Source organism: Macrosteles quadrilineatus, unplaced genomic scaffold (genome assembly GCF_028750875.1).
Source record: "Macrosteles quadrilineatus isolate MER2022 unplaced genomic scaffold, UCM_ALF_1.0 Scaffold_4__1_contigs__length_99947679, whole genome shotgun sequence".
Taxonomy (NCBI): domain Eukaryota; kingdom Metazoa; phylum Arthropoda; class Insecta; order Hemiptera; family Cicadellidae; genus Macrosteles; species Macrosteles quadrilineatus.
In genome coordinates, this window is record NW_026542597.1 from 53,564,772 (window position 1) to 53,585,390 (window position 20,619).

At 34.5% G+C, this 20,619-nt stretch overlaps 1 protein-coding gene across 1 annotated transcript in view; it reads right to left on the reverse strand.

Annotated features, from left to right (window-relative positions):
• LOC128991743 (division abnormally delayed protein) overlaps nucleotides 1–18,702 on the reverse strand; it is a 164,025-nt gene extending 145,323 nt beyond the window's left edge. The window contains exon 1 of the mRNA XM_054414900.1: nucleotides 18,467–18,702. Coding sequence (XP_054270875.1) covers nucleotides 18,467–18,629 — 163 coding nt within the window. The 5' untranslated portion in view covers nucleotides 18,630–18,702. The remainder of the gene's footprint in view (nucleotides 1–18,466) is intronic.
• Nucleotides 18,703–20,619: the final 1,917 nt, after the last annotated feature.

Sequence of the window (20,619 nt, forward strand, 5' to 3'; positions counted from 1 at the left end):
ATTTCCACTCGGGAATGTTGTAGCTTTATGACATGGTTTGAGACTGTGAAATGTGTGAATACCTTTTGATGTTCAAGTTGTGTGTTGTGTTAGATTATATATATATATATATATATATATATATATATATATATATATAGATTGTGATTTGAGTAAAAATATTAGTGAGAACATTTTTTATGTTCAGAAAACTAAATAAGATAAAAACATAACAGAGTAAAATATAATGTAAATGCATGATAAGGTGTGTAAAACACATACAAGTAATTATAGTTTATACTTTAAATTGAATAAATGAACAAAGAGGAATAGAGACAGAAGGATGAAGATTATTAGACCCTCTTTCAGTCCCTCCAATTAAACATTTCCCAGACTTACCACAAACACTCTCGGGGAATGATACACATTGTAGAAAATTAAAACCATAGAACCACATGGAAACCATCGTATATGGTAAAAATGCACATCACTACAAAGGACCATTTTTCACATTTTCTATGCTTGAACACCGATTTATGAATCCTTATATCCCCAAGACTCATTCATGACAAAATTGGTTGCCTTTACAGATTTTACTTCAGATTTTGATACGAATTCCTGTCAACTACCGTCTCATTTTCATTTTTTGTTTCGTCCTTTTTTTGTGTTGTGTTCAACTTAAAAGTTTATTTCGATGTAAGGCGTGCCAAATTTGGAAATATTTCACTGCAAACTACCCTCTACGATTCTGCAGACGAAAATGTTGACTATAGCCGAAGGTTGGTAAGCCTTTTTCGCCAATTCAGCCTAGGGTATTGAAAATATCGGAAAAGTTCATCTGCCGAGCGTATTGGCGTATCCCAGAGCAAAGTCCGGGCCTCTCCGGCGGCGGGGCGGGTAGAATTTCGTAAACAACAAGGTAGAGCGGCAAGGTCAAAGGTCAAGGTCATCAGTTATCAGCTCGTGGGTGGCCCGGACCTGCCGCCATGTGACCTTGACCGTCCAGACACTAGACAGCGCGGCGACGTACACACACATACGCATTAGTCATGCGCTACTACACTCATTAGATCAAATTATTAATTGTTGTCAATATGAAATTTAAATTAAATTTGAGGTGTGTGGTTTGAGAATTGTATCGTTGGCCTAAAAATGTATTTGTATCTTCATCTATTTTCTACTGAATTTGTTCGAGTTTATTAAGTAAACATTAATAAGTTTAGAATTTTGTTTTAAAGATGAGTTTAGATTGAATATGGTGTGTTTATTTGATTTTAAATTAGCTAATTACATATCATACTGATTCAAATACATGCTCTAACCCTCTTGCATTCACTTACAATGCGGCAATTTGATTTCTTTTCTACAGTATTTAGGGCAAGTTACTTAAAAATTAATTATTTTAAGCTTGTATAGTTGAAAATATTTCAATGATCATCGTTGACATGTATGTCAAACATCGCAAAACTTTAATTAAAGATACTTTAACATTGTTACTAAATTAACCCTAATTGCTCTTGCATATAATTTTACAACCACCATGAACAAAAACTTAGTAAATAACTGAGACCTATAAAATAATTGATTGCACACGTTGAAAACACATCAATTTTTGAAAATTTAAATGGCGTATATATTGTATACCAAACCTAGAAGCGTATAAGAGGGTAATAAATATTTGTCAACCCTAACCAAAGCCTTCTATCGGGTAATGGTGGAACGGGGAGCAATAAAAGTCATAAAGTCGACGAACAAAACCAGTAGCGGACAGTAGGACCAACAGTTGGGCGGGCTGTGGCTTTCACTTCTTATACCACTTGAGTTTTTCCAACATGAAAGCAAATTGATGGAGATTTAACCGCTATGTTTTTACAAGACTTCTTCTAAAGAGACGTCTTTACTATTGATATTTATTTATACGCGCAAATGAACTTTGAAACGTTAATTAAGAGAAATTCGTCGTGTTTTGCGGCACACTTTATCTTAAATGAAGTAATATTGCTTGGTATGTTAACCTAATTTATCCTTAAACTTGTTTAAAAAATATTTAATCGAAGACAAAATTACATCAACAGAACTAGAATGAGTATTTATATTAAAGGAAAATTACGTGTATCTATTAATTTAGAAAGACGCTCTAGCAATCTCTTTACCCGGTTTACGTCCCTTGAAAATCCATAGAGGATCTAAGAGTTAATTCCTTCGTATTCATTTTGAGCACATAATAATCCCCAAATTGTTTTATTGAAACGATATTGTAGAAATTGGGGAATGTATGCTACCTAATGTGTCATGCTTTCTTTTGATCTCTTATTCACTACAAACTTAAATGTTTATGAAATTTGATCAAACTGCTGTGCCCAATGCATTCGTTAGTGGCAATCCTATAAAACTTATGCCTCAACAGCTTTCGTAAGCCTTTAACTCTACACATTAAAAATCTTCACTATATCAGACCAATGTAGAGGCGGAGGTGGAATAAGCTTTCCAAAAAGCAGTAATCCTTCAGAACATTTCGCACTGACTTGGTTATTTGAGGTTGGCTTCGAGAACGACACACGTCACGTCAAGTAGAAGTCGTGTGGGGTTACCGATTGTGGACTAAAAAGTTAATGTATACACTTTGATGGTTTTTCTCTGTAGATCACCCAGATTTCATAATGATATAAGTGCAAAGATAACTTTGTGTAACTTTGTGAAGGTAATAATTCGATTTATTTTTAACCTTTTTATATAATAAACTATTGATTTTACAAGCCATGGCAGCTAATTGAAGAAGCTAAGTGATTTGTTCCTCTATTCAAAAAACCTCCGCAGACTAGAGAGAGTGGAGTCAAGATAAAATCAGCTGATCAATAATACAAGACACAAACATAGACCGACCGTCGCCACAATCCCCCCTCGCCACTTACAACTATTTTCCCTTCGTACTGCGCCAAAACAGCTGTTTGACTTAGAATTAAGATGGTTAACTTAATTCTAACCGAATTTCAATGATATTTTTATTTTGTTTGTTTAAACCCCAGTATTTTTTTACGTTTGTTTTAAAGAATCCAAACCTTATAATTATTACCTAACGTCAACCTTTTGAAACATATCATAGTGAAGTGATTTTAAGTCCAATTTGGTCTCTGTCATGTATAAACCCCCACTAATGTGTAAATGTTGTAAGAAACATTGTTGTCTAGTCTTGTCGTATATTAATGCATGTGTCTTGAGTACATGACCATATTATTTGTCACATTTAAGTGTAGACACACATGATATTTGTCACATCTTAGGATATGTTTTGTTTGTTAAATCTGTATATTGTGCACCTATATTGTTTGTCACAATTTAGCGTGTGCTTCTGTGTTTCATTACACTTTTGTGTAGTATATCTGTGTTTTGTTATCTTTAGTCACATTTTAGTGTATTTACCTGTGGTGTCTAGTCTCATTCTAGTGTGTGCGACCATGTTGTTGGTCACATCTGTTGTTTATCCGCACGGCGGCGGCGACTCCCTGATGATTGCCCAGTTTTGACAGTGACGTTGCGTTGTCATCTGCATAGAATGGCCCCACGCCCGCTGTTCCTATTGCCATGCAAATACCAAGTCGTCTGTTCCTAGTCTTATTACCGAGCTGTCCTCATTACTCATGTAGCCTGACAAGTCTGCGTCCGTTCCAGCTGTTTTGGTTTGTGAAATATTTAATGATGTTTCCCAAAGGTGGGCAACCGGTTTAATGAGCGAAAATACTGCGATGGAGAAGTCTATGCATTCAACAAAAAATTTGCTATATAGTTCTTTTTTTAAAGTGTGTCACGAAAAAGAAATTGTACATGTGAAAAACTATTTATGACTGATATGATGGATTGTGTAACACCGACAGTGTATGCAGTGATGGAGTAGGCTAAACACAACCAGTCAATACCTCTGCACAAAGAATCTTTTACTTGTGTTGTATTGTACCCTACAACATCTCAATCCATTCTTCACTCATTGTCAGGTTATTTATAAGTTGACTTGGGTCATCTACGATGAGATGGTGAAACTAATATAATTATTATTAGTAACCAAATTGCAACCCCAAATACTTCTAGATAAATGTTTGTGTAGTAGTAACTTTATAAGTAACCTCGAGCTATTCAACCGAGGTTGCTCTGATGGCATACATATTAGTTAAACTATTCCCACTAATTTTGCATTCTCAAAGACAAAGGAATCGCTTATAGTGGTTTCACAAGTACTGACAGTGCAAGCTGCATTTTATCTTTTCAATAAGGAAGGTAGAGATATAAGAGACGCTGGCTTATCATGGCCGCCAGCTGGCTCGCACGTAATTGATTTACAGAAACACCTTTTTTCACTATCTTTCAATTTAATCTTTTCTCGAAGGTCTTCTGCGGTGTAGGAATTTAAAATATATGTATCATTCGTTAAATGAATTGTATTGCACAGTGTACACAACTAAATAACAAAGATTTTGCAATTAACGTCGATAATGCTGTTTGTCATTTATTCAGGCCGTAAACGTTAAAAATTAAAACGACTGTGACGCGGTTTAGGAATTCGGTATGACCATAGATAATTGTAACACACGTGGAACCCCAATCAAAAACATCACTTTATAAAATAAAAATTAAACTAATATTAGACTATAAAATACACAAATAAAAGTTATAGAGACAATAAATTGCAACAACAAAAAAAAAATCTATAATATATTGTTGATCGAAAATGCATACAGAAAATTGAATTTGAACCTTTAACAGTCCACAAATTGTTTAATTAGCCTTTAAGAAAATTGTGTAACGATTTTTCGCGTTTTAGACCATAAAATGGTTTTTTGTTCATTTTTCATTCATAGAAGCTATTTTATTTGCCATGATCATTTTGTCCAGGTTACAAACATCATACACACTCCATTACAATGATTGTTCTTAAATCAATTTAAGACCACAATTTCTCTCTTGAATTGTTTCCTTTATTCTCATCTTTGTTGGCAGAAGTCACTGTCAGAGGTGGATGTCTCATTAACCCACTGCAGAGTCAACAATGAGTTCAGTGAATGTCGGCAACTTTGACAATTTACTCCCAACAATGGGAGACACAAGTTTTCCAAGAACGTTTAAAAGCTGACGCAAGCAGGATTTTCTTATAGCCCACCTAGGGAGTTTACATTTCCCGAAAAAAAACATGTCACTACTTTTTCTAACCGTGTCCCGAAAGTGTCTGTCGGACATTGGCTTGTCCTATATTGCAAATAAACCTTAAAAATTTACTGAATTATAACCTAATTTGTCGACAAACGTTATGTGAATAAAAATATGCATACTCAGTACTCGATATCTAGAACGTTGCAAAACGGTGTTCTAAGACCTCTCTCTAAAAAAATATGTCTTGATGTTACAATCGCGAATTTTAAGAAGACGTTTCTAAGAAAATGCTAATGCTACTTTCTGTCGATTTTTTGTACGAAGCACGAAATTTACCATGATTACAGAGAATATACTAAGGAACAGCTGGGATAAAGGAGAGAAATAATAGTTCTCGGTATTGTTTAGTTCATCAAACACTGTGATAAGGAAACCCCTAAATAAACATATTTCTATGAAATTGTTTTGCTTTAGTGGGAAAGAATATAGGTGATTGTTGCCCATTAATTACATTCCACCATTATTAAAACGTGATAGCTCTCAGGTTTAAATTGAGAATAAATGTTCATACACTAATAAAACATTTTCTGCAAACTATAAATAATAATTATCCTCATCAAACCTCGTAGCAGTGACATAAAAGTGAATCAACTTCAATCAAATGAAAATATACATTTGTCTCAACTAGAAAATTAGGTTTTATAAAGCATCACGAACCTCTCTTAAAACGATCTTGAATCGTAGGAACGGAATTAATTTCGAATGAGACTAATTAGAAATAAGAAAGAAATGTCCATTAACAAAGCAAACCGGCAGTTCTGAGACGAAGATTCGTTAACTGGTCTTTATAAACTTTGGAATTCCTCGAGAACAAATATTCTTAATCGTTCTGGCGCTTGGAGCTTTGTATTAAAACGAGGAAACAAGTAATAAAAGCGTGGAATTTGAACTTTTACATCAAAACTCTTCATTCTGTTTTTTATTCATAGGCCTACTTGATATTTTTGTTAAAAAATCAAATAATGTATTCGCCGGCGTTAACGAATAATATTTTGCGAGAAACTTTGGGTTAAAAGTTGGTTTTCAATGTGTGTTTTTTCTGCATACAGATTTTTTATGGCCGGTATAGTTTTATGCAAATTTGTCTGTGGTGTGTTAAGGTAGGGGCCTACCTATTGCTACCTCCCTATTTTGGTCTTTTGTAACACCCCAATTATTGTCGGTCCATCAGCTTTCGGGTTTTGGCGAAACAGTTGTTGGGCACATATTTCCCTTAAGTTCGCCCTTATTTCTTAGTCGGCTTTCCTAAAATGCTCAACCTCCCCAGGGCTAGGGCTGGGCAAACCAGTCACACGTTCTTAGCAGATTCCACCTCCGTTGCATAAAATTTGCAATGCTACGATAGCTAAGCTATATGACTCAAAGATGCTTGCTTAGTGGTCAATGGCCAGGCAATAGCCCTACAAGTGTGCTGATGCACCTTTTTGTTGGCCTACAATCCATTCCAATCCTATCTTGAGGAATTGGCATTTTTTTACTTTCTGATTTAGTTGTATAAATCTAGAAACTAAAAGCCAGATATTGCTTTGAAATTGTAATTAATAGTTCGTATTGAAAACTTGTGTTTCATTGGGCCAAAATAAGGTTAATAAGGTTTATGTATTTTTATGATAATATTTTAACGCGCAAAGAAATTATTTACAATTTCAATTAATAAAACTTAAATTTTATACCTGTACATTTGAAATGAGAATTCTAAGACAATTGTCTTTGAGAAGCAGTATGTTACCATTCATTAACTTATTAAAATGCATCACCACCAAATTTTCCAACACACTTGTCATTGAAGTTTTCTCACTGGGGACCTGCTCTATTTATAACCGCAATGCATGTTTTCCGGTTGGGAAACAGAGAATATTCGTTTCATCAGACAATGCAGTTGTATAATTGGCAAGACTGAAGATGTTCTTTAATTACCAACATCTCCCTCTCTCTCTCTCTCCCCACAAACGTGCCGCCCCTTCATACTCCCTGGACAACTTTCTTTCCACCTCCGTATTACAAAGGCTAAGTGTTCCAGAGAACAATGTGTGTTTTAAAAGTTATGTTAGACTGAGCACAAGGACTTCAGGTTGTGCAAGTTATATACACAGCAAACACTACTACTTTTATTTCGAGTTTGAATGTCAGAAGTCATTGTTATGGAGTGTTATCACATTTTATAATTTTAATTACAATGGTCAATCAAGTAAATACTATCAGTAATATCATCTCCCCATTATAATGGATTTGTGGTTTTATTTATTTCGGTACATTGGAATACTTTGTAATTTTTTTAACTACTGTCATTGACGACTTAGTCAATGCTACTGTATACAAGATCATACATTGAAATCCTTTTTTTACGCCAGAAGCTGTTTTAGATTATAGCTTGAAAATTCTATTACAGTCATCAACAATAAATTACTCTATTGTGTGTTTTTTGTTTATTTATTTATTCTCGTTTAATCCTATGATGTGTGATTGGTGGCTGTGAATTAAAATTCGTTCTAATATTTTTAACTGTTAAAATATTACAGCTACTGTATTTGTTACAAGTTTCGTTACAGTTATTGGTAATTCGTACAACTTTTATTTTGTGGTCAAGCAAAACTAACTTAATCGATTGTACTGGTAATAGTTTTTTTCACTGGCATTCAGACCCCCCCCCCAAAAAAAAAAAAAAATCCATCTACTTTGGAGGTAAACAAGGAATTCATTTCAATTATTAAACTAATTTCTATCAAAATACTTAAACAAAAGTGTATCGGAGCGATAAGCCTCCTACTCTCTGGTGTTACTTTCTGGCTCCCAGAGCCTGTCTAAACACGGCTTTGAGACTCGAAGCCAAAGAGAGTTTAGGCTCAAAGCGTTATTTATAAGCCTACTTGCACTAATCTGAGCCAGGAACGCTTCACCGTTTCGTTTAACTAATGAATAAACGTTGCTTTAAATCGAACGCAGCTCAGTGTATTTTCTGCCCCGAAGGTGAAAAAAACTAACCTACAACGTAAGGTACACTCCGAATCACCAGGCACAGCATTGTAAAGTAATTAAAACCATTGGCGATTGGTACGAATCGAACCTGGGACTCTAGGGCAGAAGCTCTGCGCTGCGCTCTAACCACTAGACAAGTAAACTATGTTTGTGACTCACTAATTCATCTACTTCTCTATGTTAATCAGACCACACGAAAATCATCTAAAACAATACCTTCAGTCTCTTACGAAAGTCCAATTTCTTCTTTTCCCCTACTCTATCATAGTCAATAATGTCAGGTAGTTTAGCTGCACCACAAGTATGGAAAGTTTATGGCTGAAAACAACGAGCAATTTATATTAGAGCTGTCACCAACAGACAACTGTTTATGCCTCAAATACATAATGCGCGCAAATGAGTCAGTGGTTGTGATAGATACTTGGATACGAAATATGATAACCGGCTTAAACAACTGTAGACTGGAAACTGCTGAGCAATTTTACATTACTGACATTTTGAAACTTTTTATACAAACAACAAAAATTTTCCTTACGTGTATACATTTACAAGTCAATGGTTTATGCAAGAACTTCCAAGAAGGCACGAAAACACTAAAATCCACTTTTCAGCAAAATTATTTTTTTTAAAGGTCACCGGTTCAATTGAGAGTATCTTCTTTATGGTTGGAAATTGGGCTCAGTTGTTGTTGATCAACATTGGGATATTCTAAAACGGTCTTAACTTAAGGAACCACTGGTCTTAGTCAATAAAAAATACACAAATCACATTTATTTGACACTCCTCCACTCATTTAAGTGGATAAAGATACTCATCTAAAGTGGGCGTCGAGGTATTATAAAATTGCTACGTTTTGGCTGATTAAAATTAACCCCGTAATATAATAACCAAGTGGTTATAGAGATTTAAGAGGCCGATTTTATTCCAAGCAAGATCAATTGTATGTCCTGTACCCTGACGCCATTTCTCATTTGTGATATCAATAAATTATGGTACCTAACATAAGACAGATATACAATATTTTTTTAAAAAATCGGGTCTGTACCTTTACCACCTCATAAAATCCCCAATGGCGTAGGTAAAAAAACAAATTATAATTAAACGCAACTGATACATAATACAATTCTTCAATTTTAAAAAAACTAAACATTAAACGAATAAAAAATTAAAATGAGAATGATTTACCCGAATGTGAGTAGGAAAAATAGTGATGAATATGTAAAAGAATTGTTACCATTATTTCAACACGTTTACCATAATTTTCCTTAGTTCTCCCTATAATTTCGTTTCTGCTCTGACCACACTGGTGTCGATAAGATCGACAGAGCTCGCGAACCTCGTAAATCTGAGGTAACCTTTCAGTTTTACATGTTAATGGATCCAACCTGATAATTACCAGAGCAATCAAGGCAAGGGACGTGCACAGGCTGATCTCCGCTCCACATCTGTATGGAAATTAATTGAGTGTAAAGTTATAGTAGCCTTCGACATATAGGCAGGGGGTGTTGTAAGGTTAAACTGCCTTAAACAGAAAATATAGATAAAAATGGCATTATCGTGTACCTTTGTCTATTGATGGCAGTTTGAATATCATATCCATGTTAAGATTTAGTTATTAAAAATTATTTTAGTTTTATTGGTCAACCGACAGAGTGAGTGCGATGGTGTGAATTTAAGTATTGTCGTACATGCTTATTTTTAACAAATCCAATTTAAAAGGGTAGCTTGCAAACTTTGGCATCTGTTACGTCCCATGAACTATCATAATCTCAAGAACAAAGAGATCAATTATATAGTTTCGACTGCAACACACTATGCAAGTGGCTCATTTATTGTCGTTTTGAACAATTAATCAGCGACAGCTGGTCTATCTAGATGGAATGTCTACTTCAGCATCCAAAAGTCAGTGGTTATACCTAACAATGGGTAGACGTATTTCACAACGTATTTGTCACCTTAATTATTCCTCGAAACATGGACAGTGTGAAAAAGAGTACAAAGCCTAAAGCCATTGAATATAAATAATGCAAGTAGATATCTTAACGAATTAGAAAATCAGAATTTTTTTCTTTTGGTTCGTATTGGTTACGTTTAAATGCGTCGATGTCGGCTGCATATTTGTTTCTTATTGTAGGGTACAGTATGCCTTTTAAGAAGTATGCTCTACTCTTTGGTTAAAATATCAGAGAGACAAAGCAATTTTTACGAATAGAGAGATATATTTAGTTAAAATAGTTTTAAAGTCGACTAAATGGCAAGGACTTAAAAGTATACTAAAACCCCCATCTATATATAAACCGGAGAAAAACATGCGTTATATTATCTTTTGTCAGTCCATTAGGATGGTAAATCTATGGCAAAGTTTATATTTTCCATTCTAAAAACAAAGCTAGTCAATGTACAGCTATCACGATGACCTGGAATTGTTTGATTCCACCAATGAACAGTCCTTGACGAAATTGGCCCAATTAAAAGACAAGTACTTTATCGGAGTCGCCAATAGATCTCTCTAGGATGAACCGTATTGTTGTGAGGTATACGGTTCAAATTATAAAGTTTTGTTAACCAAATCACGTATCAATAAATATCGTCTTTTGGTAGATATTGAAATTACAGATTGTGTGCAAGGAAAGTAATAAAATTAAAAAACAAAACCTGTTATTATGTCTACTAATTTTTTTATGAAATTTTGCCTTTAATATCGTACATATTAACAGCAACAATGGAACAATAAACAAAGTTATAATATATGATTACAATCGAAACCCTTCTTTATGTACCTAACAGTTAGGAAACCGATTTGAACTGTTTATAAACAACTGTTTATGAACTGTTTATAGTTATGTATGATTTTCTGACCCCTAGTAAAAATATGATAAGGAAATTCAAATATGTCAACACATTGAATGAGAAACATTTAGAAAATATAAGTAAGGCAAAATATAATACCTTGTTGGTACCTATTTCACGTTATCACAGCTTAACTATCTCAACACTATCACTCAGCGCACTTTTCACGTAACACTCGACGTTTTAGATAACGTTAAAGTGAGTTAGACTTAAACCTCTTGTGGAGCTGTAACAACGGCTGACACAATTGGGTCACACATGTCAACTCTAGATCAACTGTTATGTTTACGAAAACCATTGATGGCTCTCAAAGTTTAAAGCAATGGCGTAATGCCCAGAAGACATACTTTGGGTTTCAAGATTATGGCCTTTCCTCCATTCCAGAGCAACCATGTGCGGCATTAGCTTAAGTTCTACATCTATTATAAGGCAAACAAAAAATATTTATGAATTTGAAAACTTAGCATTTTTGATCAGATTTAAGCAATTACGAAATATGAGAAGACTGAACAAGCTATAGCGCAATTGTTTATAGGTCTTATAAAGGACTAAGATTTTTGACAACTCTTAACAAGCACATCACGATAGCCTTCCAAACAGAGTTTCTAAATAGTTAACAACTATACACAGCTTAAAGCTAAGTCAGTGGTGTCACTATTAAGGTCAAAGCCCTTGGACCACCGAATGACAAAGAATGGTACATTGGGTCCGTTTAAAAACCTGTATTATTCTGCGTCTGTGAGTTTCTGAGCATATAATCTGGCTTGCTCGTCTACACACCAGATCTTCCCCAAAGACTTGTGGCTCGCTCTAACCCCTCTGTGTATCTGTATGTAGTTGCTACTAGCTAAAATCCTCTTTGCATGTCTTTATGTAGCCTTGTGGCTCACTACAACCCTGCCTGTGTGTCTGTATGTAGCCTTGCTGGTACCAGATCTGAGCCACTTGCTGCGGTTGAAACTCGAGCCGCAGTCACCGTGGCGAGGAACAATGTGTAATGTTTACCTTCCTAGAATATTTAGAAATCGACAAGGCTTTCATTTTGTTTGTATTTTTAAGTGTGACGTTTCCAACACGTTTTTCACAATACGAATCTGAAAAGAGCACAACACTATCGCATAATACATTATTTTTGTTTTACTAACAGTAATAGAAGTCTGCAGTCCACACAATATTAGAACATGTATTATGTCCATGAAATGTCACTTCCTACACGGTCGTTCTGTGTTACATCCCACGACTATGTGAAAATATATCTAAAGCGTTGGGGAAATAAGGCTAACCTTTCAAATTCTAAGTTCATATTCGTATTCATATTTTAACACTCGTTTCAGTGACAAATTGCTTAAATATTTTTATTTTTATTTCCCACGATAATTATAAATATACTTATGTTTATAAAGGTGAGAGTAATCATTTCAATCGTACATAATTAAATTATTGGGCTTTTTAAAAATAAAAATGGATAATTTTCCTGAAATCGAAATGTCCGTAAATTGTAAATCTTACTCCACGTGAAACAACGAATTATAACTAAACCACCTCCCTCTCTCGGAAACCTTAAATATCATATTTATTTTAATACATTTCATCTTTCAAACACATTCACACGCTGGTTAACAAAGGATTGTTTAATTGTGTCGAGGACGAATAACTTTAATGAGTTTCACTGGTAAAGGACGCAGAGACAAAACCACCCTTACAAAGACAAGCTCTCGCAGAGAAGGTAGGCTAGGTTGGGAGTTTGGTGGGGGAAGGGGAGGGGGAGGGGGGCAAGTGTTTCAGTGTAAATGGGTTACCTTCACAGGCCGTCAAAGGGTTGTGAGAAAGCCCCATTGAGGCTCCCCTTTGCTTCTTGCGCTGAATGATCTGGGATTATGATGTCAGGAGGCGGGTCATAAAAGGCAGTCGTGTTTTTGAATAAGACATCGGCTGGGTGCTTTACACGACCGTTTGGTTTAAGCAGCGGCACTGAGGAGCGGGGAAACGCTAATAGGTTTCACAAAAGCCAAAAGTACAGGCATCTTTTTCAGATCACATTTTTTGTAAATGTTTATCCCACTTTTTAAAGAGAGGGCAATGCTATGTGAACTGAAAATACTTTCAAATGGTGGTGTAGATTGAAATTGTGAGTGTAACCACGAACAAATTGAGAGTGTTTTATATAATGTATAAGAGAATGTATGTATAATCAATGGCTTAGCCATAGTTTAACCTATGAATACGGTTTGTGTGTTTTTGCACACAATAAAGGAATAGGAGATGAATATTTGTGTTTCATAATTCATTAATTGTTATCTTGTGAACATTAGCTGTTCTTAATAATTATTTGAACTATAACTTTATTTTGTCCCATTGAGCCTTTTACCCCATCTCGCAGTTTTCAACATTTCGAAAAAATATTGTATTTTCGATTTAAAGTGCACATGTCAAATGAAATAACTACACAAATCCGACCCAATTTACATTCCAACGAGTTGATGGCAGGTAGCGGAATTTACCTGCAAAGTAAAATTTGCATTGTGCAATACAGTTAAACCATCACAAAACCCTTTAAGAATTGTTTAACCTCAATCGGTATACTGTATCTTATGTCATCTGAACGAAACAAGTATGACTATCCGCAAAAATGATTCTGTAAGTAAACAGCGTTCATACACGAGTTTAATCGAGGAAATGCAATTACAGTTGCAAATAAGTGTAACCAAAGTCCACTCTAGTTACAGTATCGGAGTCAATGTCGAGTCAGAGGTTGCCACACCTGACTACAATCTTATCACAGCCAACAATGTGACCTCTGCAACTGCAAGACGTTCCCGCGCTTATCTACTGCTGCAGTGCTACCAACTTTGACTTTTGACATAATTACCATATTGCGATACTATGTGCAAAGATTGAGATTGCATTTTGCTAGGCAAGTGTATCGAGTGATGCTTGAGTGTTTTGTTTAAATTTTCGTTTTTATGTAACGCTGAACCTAAAATGTAAGGTAAACTAACCAGATTAACCTTCCCTTAGTAAACTAAGGCATTTTCCCTTAAAACAAGGCATTACTTCAAAAAAATTTAAGCCTTTGAAAACATATAAATATTTTATAATATTTTGTAGACATTTATAAATATATAAATAATTTGAAAATATGTGCACCTGTAATCGGTCTAAAATGGGGCCAAATATATTTTTGAACTATTGAATTTGAAAAGTGTAAGTATGTAGACTTCTCTTACTACTGTATACAGAACATGAGCAGGGGTTATATTAAAGCCCGTTCAATGTTGGTAACATTTGAGTGTGGATAAATGTTAGGGTCGATTTTACAAAGCGTTTTGCTCTTTCAATAGGACAAACAAAAGTTTACATAATTGTTAAATAAGCTTCAAAATTAATCAAATAAAAAGGAAAACATAGTAACCAGACCTATATATCTTCATCAGGTAAAAATATACTTATATAATTGTCTTCTGTCGATCCAAAGGGATGATTAATCTATAAGGCCATGTTTTTAATCATAGTAATAGTCTTTTTCTTTTGTAGTATGGTTAGTGAATTCAAACCAATACTAAAGTTTACCAACTAAACCAAAGCTACAAAGCTGAATTTGTTTTCAATGAAAAATATATATATTATACGTGTTCAAAATAGAACCAATATGTAAAACATTTCTGTAAGACTATACCTCAAATAAGTGTCTTTAAGATTCAACAAATTGTTAACTAAAGAAGGGTCAATAAATTTCACAAACAATATTGAAAATGTGCAATTATTGATTAGAAGAGAGTTATTGGTGCAGATAACAATGGCATGCAAACCAACACATATATTAAGTCAAAATATGTAATCTGTTCCATAAAACATATTAATGCGCAAATTTATTCGTGGAATTCACGTGTTACATCTCGCAAATATTTGTAATGTAAAGATTTATGATAACTCTTTCTTGGCAACAATTTACATCTTAAAAAGTATTCAGCTTTTACCTTTTACACCTGCTAAAAGCAACCGCAATGAAAATATTTAATTCCTAGAATGCTCGCGATATAAATCTGCTTTCAGATTTAATCTCTCGCTCTCTTTATTCAATCCCTTTTACGTAAATTACAAGCCTTTGTACAAATCTGTGTGGAACAGCGTTCAGTAATGCAATTATGGGCTTAATCTTCTCGTCCTGTAGAACTAGTTTTGGACAACGGTGCTCGCTCGGGATTAGATTAACTTTTATGACAATTAATTGTAAAATTAGTTAAATCAATTATTTTTTAGCTACTTCTCAAAGTATCCCTCAAAGAATCTAACAAAAGGTGTTAAAACAAACTTAAAATAGGGACAGAGCTAATCTGGTTTAAATTAGGTGTTTAGGTGTTCAGAATAAGTAACTAATTCTAAGTAACAATGGTGTTGTGAAAATACTTGTCAACGTATTTTTAACTCGTTATTTAATAGTTTGGCTGCATGTTTCAAACTTGGTCTTAAAGGCCTGGGCGAGGAACGTACCAAGCAAAGATAGGAATGAGCCGATACTGTACAAGAATAAGCTGGACTTTCAAACATATTACAGTATTACAGTACAGATTTGTTTATTTTAACATGTTCAATTTCGTAAAGTTTTTATTACAATGCAACTAATCAGCGTCCAATAAATGATCAGTTCAGTTAGGAAATGTTGCAGAAGCAACAACGCGTGAACTGACAGCTGTGGCTGCTGCAGCCGTGTTGTTGTTGACAATGGCACTGGACTCATTGTTGTTGGACAGTCAACACTCTGAAGTGTCACAAAGACAGCAAGTCAACGACCTGATCATTCCCCAATTACAGACGAGCAGTCAATAAAGCCTCAAGATTCTCTCACAATAGTTCGGAGATCGGTCCCCTTCACACGTATTTCTAACACGTGGCTTTTAGGGTTTGGCTTATAGTATCTGTGGGTCTCAGTTCAGTATAAGAAAATGAATAGGCCAAATATTAGTGAAGAATTGTGTAAGATGTCAAGCAGCATTGTTACTAACTATCAGATATTTCATTAGCCAGCTCAATTTACAGTAAGTCCAATGATCATGGTCAGATAGGTCTAGTAAACATAACTTTTAGATGTAACCTAAGGAAAACTGTTCTGGTGAAAACTATTACTTGCTACAAACTTTATACTTTTAGCCTGATCACTTTAGATTGGACTACCTCAACAAGTTTTGAATATGTGACCAATGCAGGGAGCTCTACTTTACACGCAGTCTAAACATAGGCTTCATGCGCCGAGGTATAAATAGGCTCTGGTCACTGTATCCCTCCGTAAAAACTCTGACTGTTCTAAATTAAAAGTGACACTGTAAAACTGCAACATTACGCTTTTTCGACAAGACCAAAAAGAAAAACATAAACTTATGGATTTAAAAAATTTTATATTTTATGTCTCGATACAACTATAATTTTCCTGAGTTACTGCATAAGCGTTGTAAATACTATAAGAAAATCTTTGAGCTTAAGTTAATTTTCTGAATTAGTATTCAAATTATTGCTTTATTTTCACTTATGTACCAGTTTATTACTGAACACAATTCTTCAATAAAATAAACTTTCATCCCCCATATTGTTTTGACGACACGTTTCTAAAAAAATCCCATTCTGTTATACGAATAGTTATCATTGAGAGTCCAACAAATTATGTCCATAAAATCCACTCAACAAAACCACTATAGCGATGCTGCGATTTTACTCGTAATCCAAGAATTCAGCTACCGCGTCCCTCTGTTATCATATCTCCACGGACACCTGACCAGCTGACCAGTCAACAGCTGATTTGCCGTTTATCCTTTTACTTTGCTGATAGTATTTAATTAGTTGTCCAGTCTACCGCGTGGGGCGTTGATGCCGCTTATAATTTGTAAGAGCAAACCCATGTAGCTGTCTGTTATCGGTGACAGTACAAAACCACCGCCACTGCCCACTGGATCTTCCGAATTTCTCGCTTCTGTTTCGGTTTTATTGCAAAATTATGTAATAATTGTTTTTAAGGATCAGATTAATAATGTGATGATAAGATTTCTTCAAATAAAATGGCAATCCGTTTACAGTTTGACGAAACGTGAGGTAATTGTTGAAATTAAGGTTAAGTGTATTAGCAAGCAATCATTTTGTATTTTCCTTTGTAGAAGTATGAATAGAATTGGATGGAAATCGACTATTATCTATTGTAATTTTTAATTAGAGATCCTACTTTGCAAACTGTACTTCTCTCACTTCGACTCGCGAAATTTATTTTCAGCCCGCATGTGAGCTGTATGCCTTGACAAGACATACAACTACTTTTTGTATTTGCGTACTTGCCAAACAATTAATAAATATTTGATTTCTTATCATAGATTAAAGGAGTAGACCACGTATACGACACTGGTTTGCATCCAGTTTTTCTACGCATGTAAAATTGTTTAATTTTACTGAAAATAACTGAGTCGTATTATTATTCTGAGAACAATTTCTTTGTAATGACAATTCTGTGTTGTAAATTTACTAGGAACGTTCCAGATAATTGAAATCATACAAAGGCGTCAAAAGAGTTAAAAGCTATTTCGTATTAGTTTTTATTATTAATTAGAACTTTATAAGTCGACCACTTACCCTACTTATTTTACAAATCGTTAAATGAAGTTTAATAAATTTAAACCCTCTTTTGTCATTGTAATATATTAATTATTTGGCTATTTATTTTAAACCTATTTCACGTATTTTAATATCTCTCCTATGACGCAGGTTGTCTAACTGTAACATTTCCATACTTAACACAAAAGTGAAATCAGTCGATTAAAATCTTAGTCTTGATTTGAGACCACGGAAATGTCAAAAACATCTTTTGTCCACGTCATATCGAAGCTGTAAACCAGTGGTAAACATGTAAATTCAAAGACCTTGTAGAAGAAAGCATTTTATCAATAAGTTTCCTAACTCTAGGTATAGCCTAATTTTTTATTTAGGACATAGTATCAGTCATGCCGTAATAAATTTATACGTTATACGATATTTAAACTCCTTCATCCGTGGGGATATTTGGCATTCAACCTCTGTATAATCCGATCACAAACATCCCTTCATTCATTAGTTCTCCGTGATTAGTTCAACAAAGATAGAGTGGTCATCCTTCTAATGTACCAGCATGTTTATAGTACGTAGCACGTAGCATTAAAGTGATGAACCTGAATTCGAAATGACTGACTAACAAAATTATGAATGTTACGACAATAACTTCTTTGTAGTTTAATAGTTGTGATAGGTTGTTGGATTTAGAGTGTACGATTATTATTGTTCCGAAAAGGTAATTTGTTACAACCAGATTTGAAATCAGACATAAATTTATAATAGTTTTCTGAAAATATATACATTTTGTTTTAACGCGTATCATTTACGTCCTTGGAACGTAAACTAATTCACGTATGATAACATAACAACGCACAGGTGACAAAACTACCAAACTCACCTTCAACGGGATTGTCGGGGACGTGGTTTGTGATATTTTTCGACACAAAAATATGTTTGACTTTGGAGCAGTTGGAGACCTCCATGTCCACCAGATCAACACTGGCCGCTCCGGCAGCACATAACAGCTGTAACAGGTACACGAGATACATGAACTTGGCCATCACTAAGCACTGAGGCGACAGGCGACTAGAGCATTCCGCACACGACCGACACCGACACTGTCCGAGCGACGACTGAGCCTCCTAGTGATGGGAGAATCGAATACAGAATCGAATAGTATTCGAATACAGCCCGAGTATTCGTAGATTCGAATACTTCAGATTCGTACGAATACTTTTTTGTGAATACTCTTGACCTCAGATTTTGCAGGATTTCTTGCATCTAGAAAGCGAATTCGGGGGATTCAAAAATGTATTCAACACTTTTTCAACTACTGAATTCCCTTTTGAATAGGTATCTTACGAATCCGTAGCATTCGTAAGAGTATTTAATGTTTTTACTGCAGCATTTGTTTTCATCTATTCGTTATAGTTTTACAATTAGCCCTATAATTTACATAAGATTATTTTAATCGTTAACATTTAGAATATATTGGATATTTAAAATGTTAGCATAGACTAACCAACATGTTTATCTATGATATTAGGTTACTACTGGTAGAGGGCAATTGAATAGAATTTATTATAACTACAACCGATTTTGGATTTATATAGTTACATGGCAAAATAACATGCATATCTGATGTAAATTATCCATACAAATGAATAAGACATATTATTTAAGATATTAATTAGTTAATATAATAGAAAATAATATATTAATAAGACTGTAACTGACCATGAAATAATTATAAGTCAAAATAAATGTACCTTTTAAAAATCATATAATTTAAAATTACATAGAATAAATTATATTAATGAATTAATTACTGTAAAACGAAATAACAGTGGCTAAAAGAACGGGAAAAAAGAATTACACACTCATTTTCCATGCTTTGCATACTCAAAGGTGTTTGAATACAAGTATTCGTAAAAGTATTCGAATACAGGGGAGGCTACGAATTCACGGTATTCGATTCTTTAAAGTATTCGATTCTCCCATCACTAGAGCCTCCTCGCCGCCGCGCGCGCTCCTACCGGCCACCGTCGCAACTACCAGGACACGCAGGATGAAACGGTGAATTTGACGAAGGTCATCGCCGACCGGTGTGATACCGGGCGTCCGGGAATAAATTATCGTGCGGGGAATTTTTCAGTGATGTACCGAAACATTTAACGAATAAATATTAGGATTATATTTAACTTGACACTTTACTAAGTCGTGGACGTGAAAAACAATAATTATAGGATAAACAATAAAAAATCAAGTGAAAGTTAATCAGATACTTAATTCTTGAAGATATTGCATAAATAAAGTATCCAAACAAACGCTAAATACACTTGGATACCGTAAGTATGCTGACATTTAATGCAGGGTGGGTAGATATTGCAGTGTACATGTATATGTATGTATATGTGTATATGTATGTACAGACAACGGTCACCTCCCGTTACGTCAAAACTACAATGAAGCATGACATCTTGGTTCCCCTTTTAAATTGTAAAAGTGTTAAAACCTTCGTTCTGCTGTTAAAAGTGTTAAAACCTTCAGGATCAAAACGGTGACCTGTTACAATCATTACAATAATGGATATCAGTTGGGATAAAATTGAAGTAACTACATCAATTTGAGCCTAATCGTTTTTTAAATAAATTAAATTGAACCATCAAAATTTGTTAGGTGCTACATTTTGGTACATTTGAACAATCACGATGGTTTAGTCATATATGGTGCCTACTGGGATTTATAAAATCTTGTTTGCATTGTGCAGTAACAATCTCAATGATGCCAGTAATTTCGAGAACGCCTCTTTGTCAGACGCGACTTATGATTGTTCTTTGATTTCTCTTCGAGGAATATGATCGATCAGAATGAAAGGAACGTTTGGGCTGCAACAGGGAATTTTAGTTGGGTATTAGAGATTGAATTTAAGCTTGACTGCAACACTTTCAACTACTAAGAGTGTTAAAACCTTCGTTACTGGTTCGGTTTGAATTTATGAGAAAAATGTTTTACAATAATCATACTATCAATGTCTATACTTAGCATTCG